General features: G+C 44.7%; 1 protein-coding gene across 7 annotated transcripts in view; it reads left to right on the top strand.

Moving 5' to 3' along the window:
* Positions 1 to 7,153, top strand: part of BRWD3 (bromodomain and WD repeat domain containing 3) — a 54,774-nt gene extending 47,621 nt beyond the window's left edge. For 5 of the 7 annotated variants that reach the window (XM_015278524.4, XM_015278525.4, XM_046940599.1 and 2 more), the window contains 2 exons: positions 643 to 735; positions 813 to 7,153. In XM_015278524.4, the coding sequence (XP_015134010.1) occupies positions 643 to 735; positions 813 to 1,606 (887 nt within the window). In that variant the 3' untranslated portion in view covers positions 1,607 to 7,153. The remainder of the gene's footprint in view (positions 1 to 642; positions 736 to 812) is intronic. The other 2 variants (XM_040699449.2, XM_040699450.2) reach the window with 1 other exon arrangement.
* The last annotated feature ends 11,834 nt before the right edge of the window (positions 7,154 to 18,987 follow it).

The raw sequence follows: 18,987 nt of genomic DNA on the forward strand, positions 1-18,987 counted from the left end.
GGAGTTATAATTGGAAGTAGAAACAGTTTGAAACCTTCACTATTTTGTCTTTGGGGCATATCAATTAGAACTTTCACTGAGGTAGGCATTGAATAAGCATTGGTTGAAATTTCTGAAGTCTTTCTCAAGTCCATGCTACTGTGCTATAGCAGTACTGTGTATGGCAGATAAGCTTTTTGTATCCAGTGTGAAAGATTTTTTTACAAACCTGACAATGGAGAGTAACCTTAAAAACAAATTTGGTCCCAAGACCGGAAAGCACTTTACTATGTTTTTAACTCAGGGCATTCAGAAATCCCAGTGAGCATTTTCAGGTTGTTTACTGTCCTGAAACTGTTCTGCCACAAATGCTCCCTGAACTAAGCCTTTTGAGAATTTGTGTTTGATAGGAAATAAGAACTACTTGCAGGCTGTTGATTTAATGCATATTTTGGGGGTTTGAAATAGATTTTGGAGGTTTTTTCTTGACACTGTTGGTAGGATTTATCAAAATGTTGTTAGATATTTGTGTCCGAGCATGTCACTCTGTTCTCCTTTTATTGAGTGGACGTGTATTGGACTCTTAGTCAAGAGAGACTATAGTCTGTACTTCAGTATGTGATCAACTGTATTTACTTCTGGTCTGATAATTTTTCCTCTTAGAACACCAGTTTGCATACACAAAGCATAAAGGTCATCTCTGGTGGCTAGCTCAGAGTTGGATCATCTCCAGAGCATGCCACAAAGACATACGAGGTGAATCCCAGTTTCTATGGCCCAGTTTAGCTCAGACACGATTATGATGATAACTGGATAATTTTGTGTTTGCTTAGATCACTCTCCTGATGGACCACTTACAAATGGTGATGGCAGAGAACCTCGGACAGGAGTGAAGAGGAAGCTAATAAGTACATCAGAAGATGAGCATCTAGAGGAGGGAGAGGCAGAGGAAGAAGAAAATAAGAAAAGAGAATTAAAGGAAAAATCTGGTTTGTCTTCATCAGAAAGTGGGGAATCAGGATCTAGTTCAAGTTCTGAAAGCAGAAGTGGCTCTGATTCAGACTCTGAATCAACATCTAGAACAGATCAGGATTACATTGATGGAGACCACGACTACAGCAAAGTTGTGCAATCCAAAAAACCCAAAAGAAAAATCAAAAGAAAATTCACCAGTGGGAAAAGGACCTGGCAGAGCAGAGGGACAGGAAGGAGAGGTAGATGGGGAAGGTGGGGGAGATGGAGCAGAGGGGGAAGAGGTGGTAGAGGTGGAAGAGGCTGTGGCAGAGGAAGAAGAGGTGGTGGCAGGGGCGGAAGAAGAGGCCGAGGAGGCAGAGGAGCCTCACGAGGAGCCACCAGAGCAAAACGTGCCCGAATTACAGATGACGAATTTGAAACTCTGTTTGGAGGACAATTCAGTGAAAACGTGTTTGGAGGCCGATTCAGTAGACCACCTCGAATCAGAACGAGGAATGAGGGCAGAAGAACTGTCCTGTATAACGACGATTCTGATAATGACAATTTTGTGCACACCGAGGATCCTTTGAACCTTGGTACTTCCAGGTCAGGCAGGGTGCGGAAAATGACAGAAAAAGCCAGGGTCAGCCATCTCATGGGATGGAATTATTGACAGATGAAAAACTTTGGAACAATTTTAAAAAGAACTTCAATGGCCTTCTACTGCAGGGATTTTACCAGAAAATCTACCAAGCAAGTTGTGCGGGGACTCCACTCACGTTTCACAGTGGTGCTTTTCCATTATGTCAGTTTGCATTTGTTTTAAAACTTCAGATTGCCACACTTCATTGGTCAAAGCAAGCCTTATTCATTAGGCCTTAAATTACAGAAATTCTTCCCCACACACTACGAGTTCATCGCATTAAAGAGGCTTCCAGCTTCTCAATAAGAACGTGACATTTTGAATCATGGTTATGACTTCTCTCCCTTGTTTTGTTTTTGTATTATAGAAATAGCACCTTCTTACAGAGTTTTTATGTGGTTTTTGCCATGAATCCTTATACACAGTAATAATTATAACTTTTGCACAATACACCAATCCTAAAGGCAGCTATAAAATGTTTACAGTTTCTATATTGTAAGAAGGATCTGGATTATTTTAATCTTCCCAGGCCAAGCAGTTGTGAATTGTGCTGAACTGAAGTATGTCTATACTACAGTTATGAGGGTCCTGATGTGCTTTCTATCGGTTCTTTATTCGTGTAAAAAGTGACTAAGGGTTGGTGCCTTGTAAATATGTAGCAAACCTTTGATGTGGTGTGTCCTATGTGTGCATTAACTTTATTAAAAAGAGAATACTTGAGAAGTATGAATATCTAGACAAAAGGTGCCAAATGCAAAAGTTACTTGCATCTATTTTCTTTTTGTCCTCTCATATTTTTATAGTATTAATAGAGATTGTGCAGCTAAGTGGTAACTTCAACATTTGAAAGGTTCCTCCTCTTCGAAGCATAACGTGATTTTTGATAGTAGCTCGGCTACCTCTATTTACAACTACTGGAAATTTAAAAGAAAATAGATGCTATTATTCAGTACGTGTTGAAGAAGTACTGGCAAGAAGGAGCTGTAGAAGGATGGAATTGTTCACTGAGTTGTGTAGTAAAGATATCTTTATTGACACAACGAAAACAAATCTAAGTAGTTATCAGAGTTTTCAGAAGCGTAACGCTTTCAGCAGACGGCAGTTTGTTGGTGCAGATAGGCCAACTGTCTCCCACACATTTCTGCTGCCACTTACTCAGTGCAAATCTGTGTTTGTTTTAGTTTGCCCCTTGAAGCTGCTGGGGAAGCAGAATGGAACTCTGGTGGCTGGCAGTGCTGGGAAGTTGCTATTCCATCCTCCGCAAGAACTCTGGTATCTCAAGCTTCCAGAAGCAAATTCATGTTGCACTGTATTGTTGTGATACTGCAGAATGCTAACTTGAAATCAGAAATCATTTTGGTAGTAGCAGTAGTAGTAGTAGTAGTAGTAGTGGTACAGTATGTGATGATACGAGGGAAACATAGAGGCTTTTCTGTGGGTGCCAGACCCAGCAGCCAGGAGCAGGCGCTTTGCGTGGGCTGAGCTGGTGGTGGCAGCCTCTTTGCTCAGCAGGGTCTGCTTGGAATGCGTGTGGGACTTTGGTTTTCTCCTGTTGTCTAAAAGAATCTGACAGTTCCAGCTCGGTTGAGTGAGTTAGGTTACACCAAGAGAAGAAAAGGGAAAAAAAAAAAAAAAAAAAAGATTAGAAATTTTTGGTGGAGTTTTTCAATATTCTTTTTAAAAACAACAGACAAAAACTTTCATCCAGTATCCGTAAGTTCTTCTGTGCACGGCTTGGTCAATGATTCTGGAAAACCTCAGGCAGCAAAGAGTAACCCATGTATATTCTCAAATGCAGAAAGAATTTAGTTTTTGCCTCTCTATATTAAGCACTATCTGTTTTATCTCGCTTTCCAGAACCTCGTTAGAAACAAAATGACTTGAAAAAAGGCAAAGGTTTAGTTTTGTGATGGAGGAAAGTATACCCTAAATTGCTCAGAGCATTAGTAGGAGTTAATGGTACAGTAGAAAAATCACACTTTATCAACTGTTTTGAATCAGCCATAATCCGTTTCTGAACTTAATTCAGTTGTGTCTTGGTGGAAATATAGTGCAGAGACACTGCAAGTTCTGTACTAGGCTTTAAAGTATAAATACCTGTCCTATCATCTCTCTCTCATTTTATATATATATATATATATATGCTTATATATTTATAAAAAGAAAATAATGTATTATTTCTTTGACTGATGGCTCCTCCTACATATGGTAACCAGGAATAGCACGTACACATCAGCTCATAGTCAGAGCCGTACCTCTTTTAGATCAGTCCTGTTGAGCTAATGTAAACACTATGGTTTCTGTTCTAAAGCCTGAAAATCTTGAAATGCAGAAGAAATGTTTTCCATATATTTCTGACTGGCTGAAGATCCACTTACATATTTATTTTGTGTAGGGGTTGGGGGGGGGAGATAATTACATGGATTCCAGATAAATCATTTTATAATTTGTGTATTTTAGCAACAGTTAGGATAATATTAAACATATTCTCAAATGTATCTTTTCTATGTAATGAAGTACTGTGAAGATAACAGTGAAGCATCACTTTGCTGTGGCGTAAGTATTAATCATATGTGTTACATGGTTAAGAGCTAGGCAGCAGGGCGTGCTGGAACAACAAAGCTATTGCTTATTTAAAAAGAGAACAAAAAAAAACTGCTTTTTTTGTGCATGAGAACTTTTTTGTAAGCATGAAAAATAACTTGGTTTTAGAGATGTTATTTTTACTCGATTCTGTATCTGGATTCCTTCTCTGAGTTGGGCAAACGATTTCTCATCGCCTCATTCTGTGGGATGATTTTAATGTTATGGCAACTTGGATTCTTTCTCTCAAATCCCAGATGCTGCCAGGAGCCACTTATTGCTGCAGGAAGCCCTGCGGGTGCAGCAGCAGTGAGCTGGTTTAAGCCTTGTGCTGTCTACTCCAAAATTGGACCTAAGAGAAAGGTTTGTGGGCTTGGTTATTACATCCCTGAAGGCTAGCAAGGCGTGTGTGCAGGCCTGGGGCTCCTCTGCTGCTGCTGGTTAATTCTTGAGCTTCTGTTCTGCAAGATGCAAGCAAGGTTTTCTCTAGCCGTGATAGGCCAGGCGTTCTCCGGCTGCATGGCCCTTCTCCTGAGTGCTGGAGACGTGGGGGCACTCTGAGCTGCCCTGGGAAAGGGGCTTCTGCCCAACGGGTCACTGCAGCGGATCCTCACCCCCAGCTTTGTGCTCTGTGGTGATGGGGCTGAAAGTCTGTATTCTTGGATTTCTCCTGGCTACAGATCTGCTCTCTGTACCACTCCCATATTTCCCTGGACCAGAGTGTGAATGACCAAGCTCCCTTTGCAGTTCTGATGTGCTGCTGCATCTCTTTTTACCTGAACTTTGCCAGCATTTGATTTTCTGTCTTTTGCTTTTCCACTCGTTGTGTTCCACCCCTCTTCTTTAGCTTCCTGTTATTGCCCCATCGGTTATTTATGATACTTTTGGAATTCTGTGGTATCTCAATGGATTGTGTTTCAGCCAGGCTGTTAGAGTGTAAGACTTCATTCTTTTGCCTCCTGTTTGTCTGGCAGATGAACTTTCCCACCACTCCCCATGTTTTTCATATCTTCCTCTCTCAGTGTCAGCACCATTCCCCAGCTGCTGGAGGTGCCTGGGATGCATCCATCGTCTCTCCTCTTTCTCATCCCTCTCATTGCCACTCTTATTAAAAAAGAGTGAGTCCACTGTGCTTGCTTCATAGGGCTTGGAACAATCTTGGGTTATGCTTTCCAGTAATAGAAGTTTGCTGTGGCACTGTAAGCTGAGGTCACTCCGTGTCCCGGGCGGCTCCACCCTGCAGGTGAGCCAGGCATTGAGGCACTGAGAAGTAATTTGTGGATGGTTTTTCGGTTGCCTAAAATGTTGTACCTTTTGCATATCTTGGTTTTCCCTGAACGTTCTCTGAAACGTACGCCTCAGCTGCTACTTCTGCACAAAGCATGCCGAGCCCTGGGAAGAACAGGCGTTGTGTGCTAGCAAAAAACGTGTTCAATATGGAAAGATAGACTGAAATATATTGCTTTTGACAATGGTGGAGGCTCTGCTGACCTCAAAAAGCAAGATAACCTTGGCAAGCATTGGGGAATACTGCTCCCACATGTCTGACAACTGCTCAAAATCACACACTGCTAATATAAGGGGAAAAGAAGCTGGAATCTCTGATTTCTGATAAGAGCTCAAGGTTTCCACCTCATCTTTAACTTTGGGTGGTGAAGGTTGGGGAAAGCCAAATAGCTGTTGGTGTAGGGATGTGTTGGCAGCCCCACGGGGCATTGCTGAGCTGTGTCACGAGTTCCATGTTTGAGTGGTGTGTTTGTGTGCCTGCAGTTCTTGATTTACTTCTTTTAATTGTCACGGCAAAGCTTTATGAGTTGCTAATTACAGGATAGACCGAAGGAGCAGTTACCAACCCGAGCAGAAATCTCCATTAGGACCATAGGGAGCTGTCATTGTGTTCTTACAAGTATGTATTATAGAAAATTACTGCCCATGTGCGATAGATAATTTTCCAATATTAGTATATCGGAGGTGTACGCCTTTGGGGAAAAAAAAACAAACACAAAAAAACTTCTTTCTGTACAGTAACAGCCTGCAAAACTTAATCTAAAAGTTGTCTTCTTTAGCATTAGAAATGCAGAGACCTGTTGGGAGCTTCTTCATGTTTAATACGTTACGTTCGGCCCACAGCAAACGTACGCAACTGTGCTATGGATCCCTGAACGTTCCCAGTGGAATTGCTGTCACAGCCTTAACTCTAGTATTATACAAATGGTGCTTAAATACATTTATGTGCATGGATGTGGGTACCTGATACAAGAACTCAAAACGGAGCAGCTTAGCGCTGCATTGGAGACTCGCTACTCCTGGGAAATAACTGCAGCCACGTTGGTGAACTTCCAGATGTGGAGCTCTCTGGAAAATACGTAACCTCGGGGACAGTTAAGGGCAGTCGCTCCATTCTCGGGTTGCTTTTTGCATTGGCAGAGCTGGGCGGGATGGGACAGGGGCTGCTGCTCTGGAAAACCCCAGATGTATTCAGAAATCTGAGTCTGGTTGTTCTTTTTTTCCATAGAAATATCAATATAGGCTTTTCATTCCTACATGCGTTGTTATAGCAGACTTTGCTTAGAAGTACCGGTCCTTACCGCTGGTGTTGGAGCAGTGACATTCACCACATTTAGGCTCTACAGTTCATGCTCTGGATGACTTCAAATACTCCAAGAATGCACAAAGCTATCAGAATTATATACTTTCTCTCTTGATTTGTGGTTTTTTTTTTTTTCAGGTGATATTTATGCCCATATCTTCACATCCGCTATCTCAGGTCCCTTTAAATGAATACTTCAGGGATTTTGATGCCATTTGTTGGCAGACCAAATGTAATATTTATATGCAATGAGCTGTTAGTTTTTGTATTGTACAAATGTAAATTTGTAAAGATTTTTTTCTAGAGTTTTTTTGAAGTCACTTATGTAATCTAGGATGTTTCATTTTCCAGCTGTGGGATTGTCTTAATAAAAAACAAACAAAAAAACAAAGCAGAGAAACTGATACTTTGGTTTTGCATTGCTTACTGAGTAGTTCAGAGTTCAGAAGACAAAAACAACTCTCACAACTGTGAGCTTTTCGTTCTTTATTTAACCGTACCGTTTTGCATTTGCGAACAAGGATGCTTGTATAAATGGGGTGGGTGTGGATGGTTTCACCCCACGAGGGGATGGATGACCACAGGAGGGCATGGCAGCCATGGGCAGGTTGGGTGCTGCAGTGCTTGGGGTGCCAGGGGCACATGTGGTGCTTTATTCCTGCTTCAATCGTGCCTTACACAGATGGAGCTGCAACGTGTTAATTCGTTCGCTCCGCAGGAAAAATCCAGTGCTTCTGGAATATGGAGCTGTGTTATTTTCACTCTGCTGCTGAAGAGAGACAGGCAAATGCTGCCCAAGGAGCTTCAAAGCAAATTGCATTTCTGCTTTTGGTGGGGCTCGTTTCTGACAGATGCAGATGCCCCACCATTGGTTATGTCGCTATGTTACGCTCTACCCGCACCGGGTTCCGGGACAATGTATGAATCTCTGCACTAACAGGAAGATATTTCCATATTTTTCTCAGCAAGTCAGGCTGAATTCCCACAGCCCGTTGTGATTCCTGGGTGCGCAGGGAACTGCTGGGCAGGGATGCAGAGGGGCAGTGAGATGAAGGCAGTGCCCAGGGACAGATCTGATGCCTGGGCTGTGCCACCCTGCTGCCCCTGGTGCTGTCCCTGCACCCAGCCCCGTCCTCCCCATCAACGTGGTGCTTCAGGCTCCAGCAACAGAAGGGCTTTTTCTTGTCTTTGTTGCACTCTGAGAACAAACTCAAACTTCTGTTTTACCTGTGCTGAAGCTGCCACCACCTATACGCACCCGTACTGGCTTTGGCACCGGGAGCTCCTTCACCTCCACCAAACCATTCTATCAAGCAGCTGAAAAGGGAGCATTCCGGAGGTGGTTTGTTTTTTTTTTTTTCCAAAAGAAGCAATTAACACTTTTTTTTTTTTGATAGCTGTATTATGTGGTCTAAACCTCAAAATGCTGCGTTTACTGCAGTTGGGCATGCATTAAGTTTATTCACTGCAACAAAATGGATTTTCTTTAAGCCTAGGAACAGACGGAAGGCTCTAAAACCCTACTTTTCCTTTGTCTCAGCACTGCTGAAAAAGCGTTGGAGGAAGGTTTTGTAACAGGCACGCCGTCTATCCACCGCCGTGCCCGTGCTGCCACGTCATGCAGTCACGAAGAACTGAGGCTCATTTCCACACTGAGTCACTGCTGGCGCTTTGCTGGGCGCTCGCTCCAGCTGCGGGCAGGCAGGGCAGGTGCACGGCGTCCTGCTTTGTGTGCACAGCAGCTGCGAGCGGGGCAGGGAGCAGCGCTTCCAGCCACAAAGCGCCCGGAGAAAGAATAATGCTAAATGATGATCAAAGCGTTTCTGATGAAGCATAAATTGCCAGGGAGAAAATGCGGTCTCTGAGGAAAAAGTGGAAGTTTTCGAACTCGGAGAACAGGGGCTCGTTTCCAAAGCAGGAGTTGGTCGTTTGTTTTCGTGTCCTTGTAGCTCTGGGTCGCAACTGAAAACAGCGTCAGGAGTGGGGAAAGAGCAGACGGACCATGTAGGTGTGGTGCTGGGGGCAGCCGTTCCTGCAGGAGGTGAAGAAGGGGCTGTGGCTGCAGGTGGGCTCCCATGGAGGCATCCCAATGCAACCCAATGAGGCGCCGGCCCCACAGTATGGCCCATGCGTCCCCCTGCACCCAAATGCTGGCCGCCAGCACCAGGTGGGAGCAGGACCCAACTTTCTCCTTCTGTGAGCATGTTTAAGGTCTTGGCAGGTATCAAAAGGTTCGAATAATTCAGTTACTTTCAAGCATTTTCATCACGATCTGCTGTTTCCTGTGTATGTTATTATATATAGATATATATACACACACACACATATATATATATACACATATATATCGTTTTAAATGTCTGCTTCTCATTTAGAAAAGGTTGAGATACAGGGACTCAGCCATTTCAGCATGCTGGTTTGGGAAAAGCAATTTCAAGGGAAAGAAAGCTAACTGGGAAAGGTGTGATAAATCAAATTGGAAAAGGTCCTGAGCAAACCTAACCTGCGTGTTGCACAGCTGTGCACTGCATGCCTGCACACCTGCATGCTTGCACCGCTGGAATCGTGCCACAAGGAGACCCCTTTGCACCCAACAGCAGGCACGGGTGGAGGTGATCGAGATGAAATTAGGAATGTCCCATTCCATCAATTAAAGAACACAAACTGAAGCTATTTCAGCTTATAATTAATCAGTGAGTGAAGGCACCAACTGTAGCCCCCTCTGTCTGTCTGTCCATCCATCTCCGCCTGCCTCTCTATCTATCCGCCGATGGCCACAGCTCAGTGCACAGAGCAGAGCTGAACCTGCTGCTCAGTGTCACCCCAAGCTGACGTCTTTCCAGCAGCCTCCGGTGTAATTAAAGCATTTTATGGATGGCGATGGTTGCGTTAATTAAACGCTGCTGATTATTATTAAATAATGAAGCTCATTAGCATGGGCTGTGCAGCGGGGATGCTAAGCACCCGCGGATCCACTGCTCCCACCCTGCACCTAGCCACCTTCCTGATGAGGTGTGGAGGTATTTTCACTTATTTGGGCAGAAGTATGGAAATGGAGAGCCATGGCACATCCATATGCGTGCTGCTTGGGGTCACTTCTGCTCCCTTCATAATGCTCCACGGGCACTGGAAAATTCAGAAATCCAGCACATTCCCAAGGGGAACATTTTTGCATTTGTACAAAGCAGAATTGATTGCAAGCATGCAGCCGGTGCCACAGCACATTTAAGCTTGTTATTTTGCTGGTACATCACATAACAATGTTTTTATGAAAGCTGTATAGCCGCTACACAGATAATTTTCAAATTTCCTGAGCTAAGCTGAGCAGCGCTGCATTAACGATTCATGTATGTTGAGATATTCACGGTATAAAGCGCACGCAACGCTGATTAGAAATGTTCCAGCCTTTGGGTCAAAATAGAAACAAGGAAAACAGCAGAGCAAAGCAGTGCTGCGCCCCAACTTGTTTCCCCACCCTGTTGAGCGCAGCCCTGGTGAATCAGAGCCGCTCGCTCCGTGTCATTCATTACCATAGGGGCCAGCTGGGACCACTGTGGGAAGGGCTCGTCAGCACTTCCATTATAGCTCAGCCATAGACACTTACTCAGAATTGTGATGTTCCACAGTCTGTGCTTAGCATGGCTTTTTTTTTCTCCCCGGCACCTTATTTGAAAGTGACAGGGGAGTATCTGTGGGGTCCTCATGCTGCTGGGGTCGCCTCCATTTCCTTTATGCCAGTGCCGGAAAGAAGACGTGATGGAGTGCCTTGAAGCCACATCGAAGGCAGAAAAACAAGAATGGGGGAAATTGGAGCAAATGCCCTTTTTCTGAAATCCACCTCTGAGCACAATACAGCGATGAGATGCCAAAATGGCAAATGAGCTCCAGGCTGGAAAGCAGCAGCACAGAACCCATCCCACAGCCACAGGAAGACCCAAATGCCTCCCTTTGGTGGGCAGGATGCACACGGAATTCATTCCTTCTTTAAATAAAGAAGAATGGACAAAGTTAGAGGATTGCAATGGTTTCTTCGTCTCTGGAGTGAGGCAGCCCCAGCAGAGGCCTTTCATTACCTGTAGCTGCTCACCAAAACTGCTTTGTTTCAGGTCTGCAACACATGGTGGAGGACTGTAGCTATTCAAACGAGAGGCTGATATCTCATATCTTCATGTGCAGTTCAAAACGCAGATTTTGGGCTGTCACAATGGTCTGTGTTGTCCTGGTGTCGTGGCTGCTCTTTTAGTCACGCACTAAAAGTGGGCAATGGGGATACGAAGTTGTGAATGGGGCTGTAATTTATTATTTAATTTGAAACCCCAGGTTTCAAAGCGCTGTGTGCTTCTCTGCACATTGAGATTGGGGTAAAAAAGGGTACAGAAGAGAGCATTTCAGAACAGTGCGACTGCGAGGCTTGGGAGAAGCAACAAAGAGGCTGTTCATTGGGAAACCCCAATTGGAGGATCTTGGGAGCAGCAAATTGGCTGAAACCTCAGCCTATAATTATTGTTAACCTGCTTTAACTAGCCTGGTGTATCTCAGAAGGACAGGGCACGGGGCAGGGCTGGGCACAAGAGGTGTGGTGCCCACAGCTGAGCGAGAAATCAGGGTCACCGAATGACAGAAACACCCCATTACAGAACCACCGCCCGTGCTTGGGGAAGAGCTGGGGAAGCCCTGGGCAGGCTGCTGCGTGCAGGGCTCATTTCCTGCCCGGCCAGCCTGGGATTTCTCCTCCTTCATCCCATCTGTCATGATTTTATCACTGCAGACTTAAAGGGAGTTGGATTACTTTTCAATTGATCCCCAATTAATTATCTCCGCTGAACGTTGTACAAAGCGGTGATTCTTTATCTCCTTCTCTGCCGTGCAAGTGATGCTCTGCCCATGGAAGTCCTTGCCTGCAGGCAGTGAATTGCAGTGGTGGTGGAGGCTCATTCTGCCCATAAAACTCAGAGAAGCCCAGAGGTGTTGCTTGTGTTTTCCCATTTTCTGGCTTTTTATAGATGTCTGCATCCAATCGATCGTAACAACTGTTTTCTCCCAGCTCCTCGTGTGTTTTTTAATGGTCTGAATGGTGAAAGCCCTTTAAGAAGGCCATGGGAACATGGCTGTAAACTGGCAATTAGTGGGAAGTAACACTCGCTTATGATTTTTTAATAATTTCTATGAAACATTAAGAATCATATTCCTGAAACCCGCTTGCACTGAGAGCTCATCAGAAGCACTTACGTTGCTAAATTGGCCAGCAAGCCACATTTATTGAAATAACTTCAATTGAAAAATATTAAGTGACATGGAAAATGCAGATCCTGGGGCAGAGGCTCCGACATCTGTCAGATTTTGTTCTTCCTGTTAGACATTGTTAAAACCAACAACTTCAGTGTTTACAAGCTTATAGCAACAGGGCTGATCGGTCAGAAGCCTGACATCGTCGTGGCGTTTTCAGGGACAGAATTTGGCACTACCAACCCCTGGAGAACCAAGGGTCGGAAGCAGTCCTCGAGGAGCACTCCAATTATTTCTGTATTTTGGCCTCTTAACCTCCCTTGATTCAATTGAGGCTGTGTCAGATAGGGATGCTGCCTTCATCTTAAAAGGGTTTTGAGGTTTGATTAAAGGTCTTTGAAACACTTGAATAAAAGGCATTGAAGAGCCAACCACTGATGAGAGCAGATTACTTAAGGATCGCCAAACACATCCTGATCTGGAAGACTGGCCAAATCCTGAGAGAAAAAGAGAATTTGGGAGCCAGGTGTGCAGCTGTTGGACATGGGCACTGGACATGGCCTTCCCCGGGGCTCCTGGGGGGAGAAGGATGGCAGGAATCCATCCACCAAAATCAGTCGTTGTCTCTCCCTTATGGATTTTGAATGTAGCAATACCGTGTGAAATCAGCAAGAGGTGAATACTGACAGGAGATGGGGATTTTGAAATAGATTCCCGAAAATCTCTGTTGAGAGCTGTTATCTGTAAGCAATGGTTGGGAATTAAGCTCTTCAGCAACGTGGCTATTCTGCTCGGCTGCTGTGCATACCTCATGAAAATGTCTTCTCTGTCAAAGAGAACATGAATGTGCTGAGTGATGAACGGAGCTGCAGAAATGCACGTTCACAGTTCACGAGCCAGACCATGGGCATCACTCAGGAGAACCTTCCCCACTGTATTTCAGCTGCTGGTTCGCTTCACGGATGTGAGAATGTTTGTATTCTCCTTTGATTAAAAAGCTGCTTTAAAGCATCGCTGGGTGGTATTACTGAAATAGACAAGATGTCAAAACTGGCAATTAAGAACTCAAGATTCTGGCAAAGGCATCGCAACGCCACTGCTGGAGTAGTCAATGTGCTCACACCAGGTTGGCATGTCTTGCTGGGGGGTGGGATTTATAACCCAGGCTGTGTGCAATAGAACACATCCATATTGTAATTAAATCCTGAATGGTATTTGTTTATGGAGATTCAGCTATAGCTATCAGATTGTAATGTGCCTATTCTTTTTTCTCTCTAACAAAGCACAACTTACTGGAGTGGATGCAGCAATCAATTACTCAGGGCAGCGCATCTTGCTGCAGTCATTTGTGCTCTTCTGCATCTTACTGTGATTCCTTCTGTTTTTAAAAGAAAATGAAATCTTCCACGTGTATTAGCATAGCTGCTTGTGAAGGCAACTGTGCTAAAGTCATTGACTAACGCAGTTTGCAAACCAACATATTTTTCAGGGAGATTACTTCTTCCGGAGAGATATGCAAATACCACCTTATTTTTATTCAGATATCTTATGAATTACCCGTGGGAAGTTAGTTTGTGATTGTTCCTCAATCATTATACACGGCGCTTGTACACCGACTGCATATTAGGAGTTGGTATTTATAACACCTAATGAGTCAACTCCACCAAGGTCGGGCAGTATAAATGGTGCCATTGGATTCATGCAAACACCATTCATTAAGAATCAGCATCTGCTGTCTAGTAGCAGGAAAACATTGAGGTAGTTTACTTGCCTTCTCTAGATGCTTTAAGATAAACATCCTATGGAGTCACGCGTTCTGATATTTCCCCTGTTACCTGTGCAATCCGGACAGGGGGAGGTAGCAAGAGTTGATTTGGATTTCCAAAAGTCAAGCCTTGGGTTCTCATAGAGAGAGAACTTTTCTGCTTTTTCAAAAGTCAGCAAATTTGCTTTTTTAAAAAGTAAAAGCAAATTCTTCAGAAAATTCTGGAGCTCAGTGGGAATCTGTACTTGGCTCTGGTGAGGTCACAGCTTGATACTGTGTTCAGTTTCCACAGAATCACAGAATGGCCTGGGCTGGAAGGGACCTCAAGCATCATGAATCTCCAACCCCCCTGCCAGGCAGGGCCACCAACTTCCCCATTTACCAGACCATGTTGCCCAGGGCCCCATCCAACCCGGCCTTGAACACCTCCAGGGACGGGGCATCCACAACCTCTCTGGGCAGCCCGTTCCAGCACCTCACCACTCTCATAGTAAAGAACTTCCCCCTAACATCCAACCTAAATCTTCCCTCTTTCAACTTAAAACCGTTCCGCCTTGTCCTGCTGTTATCTACCCTTTCAAAGAGTTTACTCCCTTCTTGTTTATAGGCTCCCTTCAGGTACTGAAAGGCTGCAATGAGGTCACCCCGCATCCTTCTCTTCTCCAGGCTGAATAAGCCCATCTCCCTCAGCCTGTCTTCGTAGGGAAGGTGCTCCAGTCCCCTGATCATCTTCGTGGCCCTCCTCTGGGCCCTCTCCAACAGCTCTCTCTACAAGAAAGTATTCCAGGTACTTGGATGTTGATATCCTCAATATCTTCTCTTTGAGAGATGGCACAAAGCAAACACTGCAGTGTGCATGTGTTTTCCCTGATCTCCATGTTCCCTGTGCGTGGTCCTTCTCCTTCCCTTTGCAGGGCACCTGACTGAGGAGAAATGCTCCGTGGGAGCCAGAAAGTGTGTTGGTTTCATGGAGCAGATTTGTCTGGGAGGATCTCTGACCAGAGCAGGAAGTGCTTTGTGCTGGGAGCCGAGTTCTTAACCAGCCCAATCAAAGCACGCAAGCAATGCAAGCAGCCAAGCAGCTGTCCCAGCATTAGCTGCAGGGGGGGGTTGTTGTTAATTTTTTTCGAGTAGAGGTTGCTTTTTGCACACTTCATGATACTCACCTGGGAAATCCCAAGGACGCCAAGCAGAAATAATTGAATGTAAAATGACAAAGTGGTGTTATTATGTACTATAGACTTTCTGCTGAATCAATACCTGTCAGGATGTGTTTTGTAGTCCAGAGTTATCCACTAAGGAAGCTCTCCATGGCATTCCTTTAAGCACAGTGTCTTGTTCCTCATTTTGCATGCTCTCCCCACACCCTGTTATAATACCCATGTATTTTCCAGGCAGCACCTGGGAAAACACTGTCACTCACTCACATACAGCTCCCCTCTCCTCAGCGAGTTTCCACTGCTATTACCAAATGACTTCACTTAAAATATCATCCTTCCTTCTTGCCCCAACCCTCTTTACACCTGTGAACAGAGCAAAGGGCCTGCAAACACAGGGCCAGGCCAGGAGGAGATGCTGGGCAGGCACTGAGCACCACTGTTGCTCAATGAAAACAGGTGGCAAATGACCTGGCTGCTCGTTAAAAGTTAATTGTGTTCTGTCAGAAACTGCTACCAGGTGTCCTGGGCTGAATAAAAGCAGAGGCTGATCAGTGTCTTGGTCTAGAGAGTAAGGAAGGGATGTGAAACTGGCTATTTCAGCTCATGAGCAGTGATTCACTCATGCATAGGAAGGTATTCCTTTAATTTTTATGCCTCGATGATGGTACAAGTATGATGGCTGTATGGTCTGTGAATGGCACAAAAGGGGGTTCTGAGAAACAGGAGCAGGTCTGGACACTGCTCCCAGAACAGAGCGTGGGATGTTCTTGTCTGGTTTCTGTGTAACAACAGCAGTGTGAATATAAACTGGCTGTATGGTGATTGTGTAAGCATTGCACCAAGTGTATGTGTGCTTACTTTTATATTAAGAAATGCAGAGGTGAGGTTAGTGGGAAGAAAAGCCGACTGTCTGCAGGACGCAAGCAGGCCTGCTCCTTCCTGTGCAGCTCACTTGCTTCCCCTTCATCCTAAGAAACTGTGTGGTGAGTATGGTATTAATGGGTATACCAGCTTACATTACCTACCTGTAACTTTACATACCTTTCACTGAGCACAAAGTAACTGCGTTCTTTGCTGTTCTGATTTTAAAAATGAAAAAGTGGTTTTCTTTCTCTTGAGCCTAGAAGCAAGAGGTTGTGTGCTTTGCGTGTTCTGTGCATGCTGATGGGTGTTCTCAAGGTGCCTGTACTCAGTGGCTGCGTACCCCCAGGTACGTTGGAAAGGCCAACATCACTTATTTAGCCCAGATTTCTGGGCAATGCACACCATGGGCTGCTCGGCCACCATCTGAGTACTTATGGGGTTATTGGCTGTTTCACCTGATCCCTTCTGTGCTGAGTGTATCTTACTTCCAAAATGACCATGGCTTCTGTTTCCACTGTGATTTGGAGCCAAACTTGAGCATGTGTTAAATTCTGTTTTTTATCATGCTGTCTTATTGCCACTTGTAATCTCTCAGTTATAAATCCTCTCACTTCATGTGCTGTAATTCCACTGTGTGCTGCCTCTTAAGCTTGAAACAAAGTTCTGTGTGTTCTGTGCACTACTTTGCTGTAATAGCCCTGTAGGTTTTACAGGAAGGTGAAAACCATAACATTCTGAGTTCCTTAGCATTCATTTTACTTATTTTTATCACTTTCCCCACTGGTTTTGAGTTTCTCTGTAGAAGCATATTCCCTCTGTCATTGTTCTTATCCAAGCACTGCTTTGTCCGAAAACTATTCGGAACTATACAACTTCTACCTAATGATGTCCTCACAGAGTACGTGGCAAATATGGCCGTTGTACCTAAAACAAAGTGTGGCTTTCAGTCCTTGGAGTCCTGGGCATGGGAAGAGGCCCAGTCGCAGCCTGAAGGGAGTTCTACTCCAGCTGGAGGCAGAGCCCAGCTGAGCCATGGGCAGCGTTCACCCCACCTAGGTCAGTGGCCATCCCTGGGTAACAGCTGCTGTGCTGGGTGTGGATATTACAGTGTGTGTTGGCAGACATCCTGCAGGGGCTGCAGGCACCAGTAGGCATCGCTCTGCCTTTTGGTTTCTAATCTGTGCGCTGCTCTGCGTGATGCAGGCATGCGTAAGGTTGTGGAATTGCTGCTCTGACACAGATGTAACTCTCCTGTCAAATTAGTGGTGCTTCATTATGTTTTTTTTTTTACTTAGCTTACATCAAAGAGCTTGGTTCTTGGCTTCAGAATGACTCCAGCCTGAAAAGAAGGAGAGAACTGGTAGGTGCATCCACCTGTGTTCACTGCACATCCATTATCTAAAAATAACTAGTTAACCTTCCCAACCAGACTTTATCTGCACAGGAACAGTAATACATACCTGTAACAGAAGGTTGCCCCTCTTCTACGTCATAGCCGGAGGAAACAGTTCTGTTTCCTGCAGAATTAATAAAATATATGGTAGTCTGTGCCTAATGAATACTAATTCTGTTTTAAAGCTCATTTACCAAATACACGCAATTAAAGGACAATGAAAGGCATTACTTACAGAGCACAGTCAAGCATTACTAAAATATCTTGTTTGTTTATCACGGTAATTGTAAAATAAAATACATCAGTTGCTACGTATTTATAAGTTCAAGAGCTGTTTGGGTCTGCGGGCATCCTTCCTAATGTGTAATGAAGGTTATGAAGGGAACAAGCATTTTAATGTAAAATACAAGGAAAACTCCCAAACTGCATGAAATTTGAGAAATAAGACCTTGTGAGTCAGTTGTTTATCTGTGTTCTTTCCCACCAGAGTACACGGGTGATGATGCAAGCAGGATGTGGGTGGATTTGTGCATATCTATGAGCAGGTGCTTTGCAGATGGATTCAGTTTCAAGGTAATCGGCACCTGGGATGGGGTCTGCCCAGGGGATGGTGGTGGGCATGGGAGCTTCTTCTGCAAGGTCTCTGGGTTACAGTGACAACCAGATTTCAGCAGTGTGTTTGAGACCTTCAACCTATCCTTCCCCCAAGGTTTCCTGGCAGGCAAATGGATGAAGAGCCCCAAAACCATGGTGCTGAGTGGAGTAGGGGTGTCAGACCTCCCCTCCTGCTGGTGTTTTAGCTAGGGCAGAAGCAGATGGGACTGATGTAGATGCATCTTGCTTCTTCTTACTGGCATGTTTGAGTAGTTTTGACCCTTTTCTACAAGGTATAGAGTCAACTGGTTTTGTGTATGCACTGTCTGTCTTTAGACCGAGAAACAGGTGTAGCACAGAGCTGCTAGGGATCCCCAAGCACTGCAGGGGTTGTTATGTGGGTGGCGGTGGTTTTTGGTGGCCTTGTGGAGCTCTCCTGGGATGACCAATGCATCCACTAAGTCCAAGCTCACCAAGCAACTGTAGAAGTTGCTCCTTCAGCAAAACGCCATGATAGGTCTGCAGAGCTGACATTCAGACTCTGGATGGGGATTTATCTTTTTTTCCCTTCCAAAGATCACTTACTGGCTCATTGCAGAGCTGTTTCCATCTTATTGAGGAAACCAAAGCTAGTTTTCTTGGTTATGATGCATTAAACTTGATGAAACCCCACCGGTAATGGTTTGGTCCCTGGTAGGTAGACCTGAAGAGGAAATAAGAGGAGTTATGAGCCCGGAAGAATAAAGATGTAACTGTTGCTGTGATTTCAGAGCCCTGCACATGTGAGCAAAGGGCATGGAATGGAATGACATGCAGAGGAGATGATTATGGCTCTACTTGTTTGTGCCTGCGAGGCTTCCCCTGCCGTGCTGGTACTGGCTGGGAGGACAGGGCCTCTCCATGGCCCCCACTTCACTCTTGTTTTCTTTCTCCCCCATTCAATCCCTACTTCTGTGTCAGTAAGTTTTGAGTTGTGAGAATTTTTAGGAAGGAAAGGCTGACATACTACATTAAGTGCTGATGGAAATGGGCAGAGTGTTTACAAAGTGAAAAAGAATTCATGAGTGGTTTGTTGTCCCCTAAACCGTATTTTTCTAGCAAATGCAGAATCTACCAGGGAAACTTAAACTGGTGGATTTTCTTTTTTACCCCAAGCTTTCTATTTATCACTTCCCTCAGTTTGTAACAACTTGCAGGTGGAATATATTTAATGCATAAATGTAATTCTAATAAGGA

Source organism: Gallus gallus, chromosome 4 (assembly GCF_016699485.2).
Source record: "Gallus gallus isolate bGalGal1 chromosome 4, bGalGal1.mat.broiler.GRCg7b, whole genome shotgun sequence".
NCBI classification, from domain to species: Eukaryota; Metazoa; Chordata; class Aves; order Galliformes; family Phasianidae; genus Gallus; species Gallus gallus.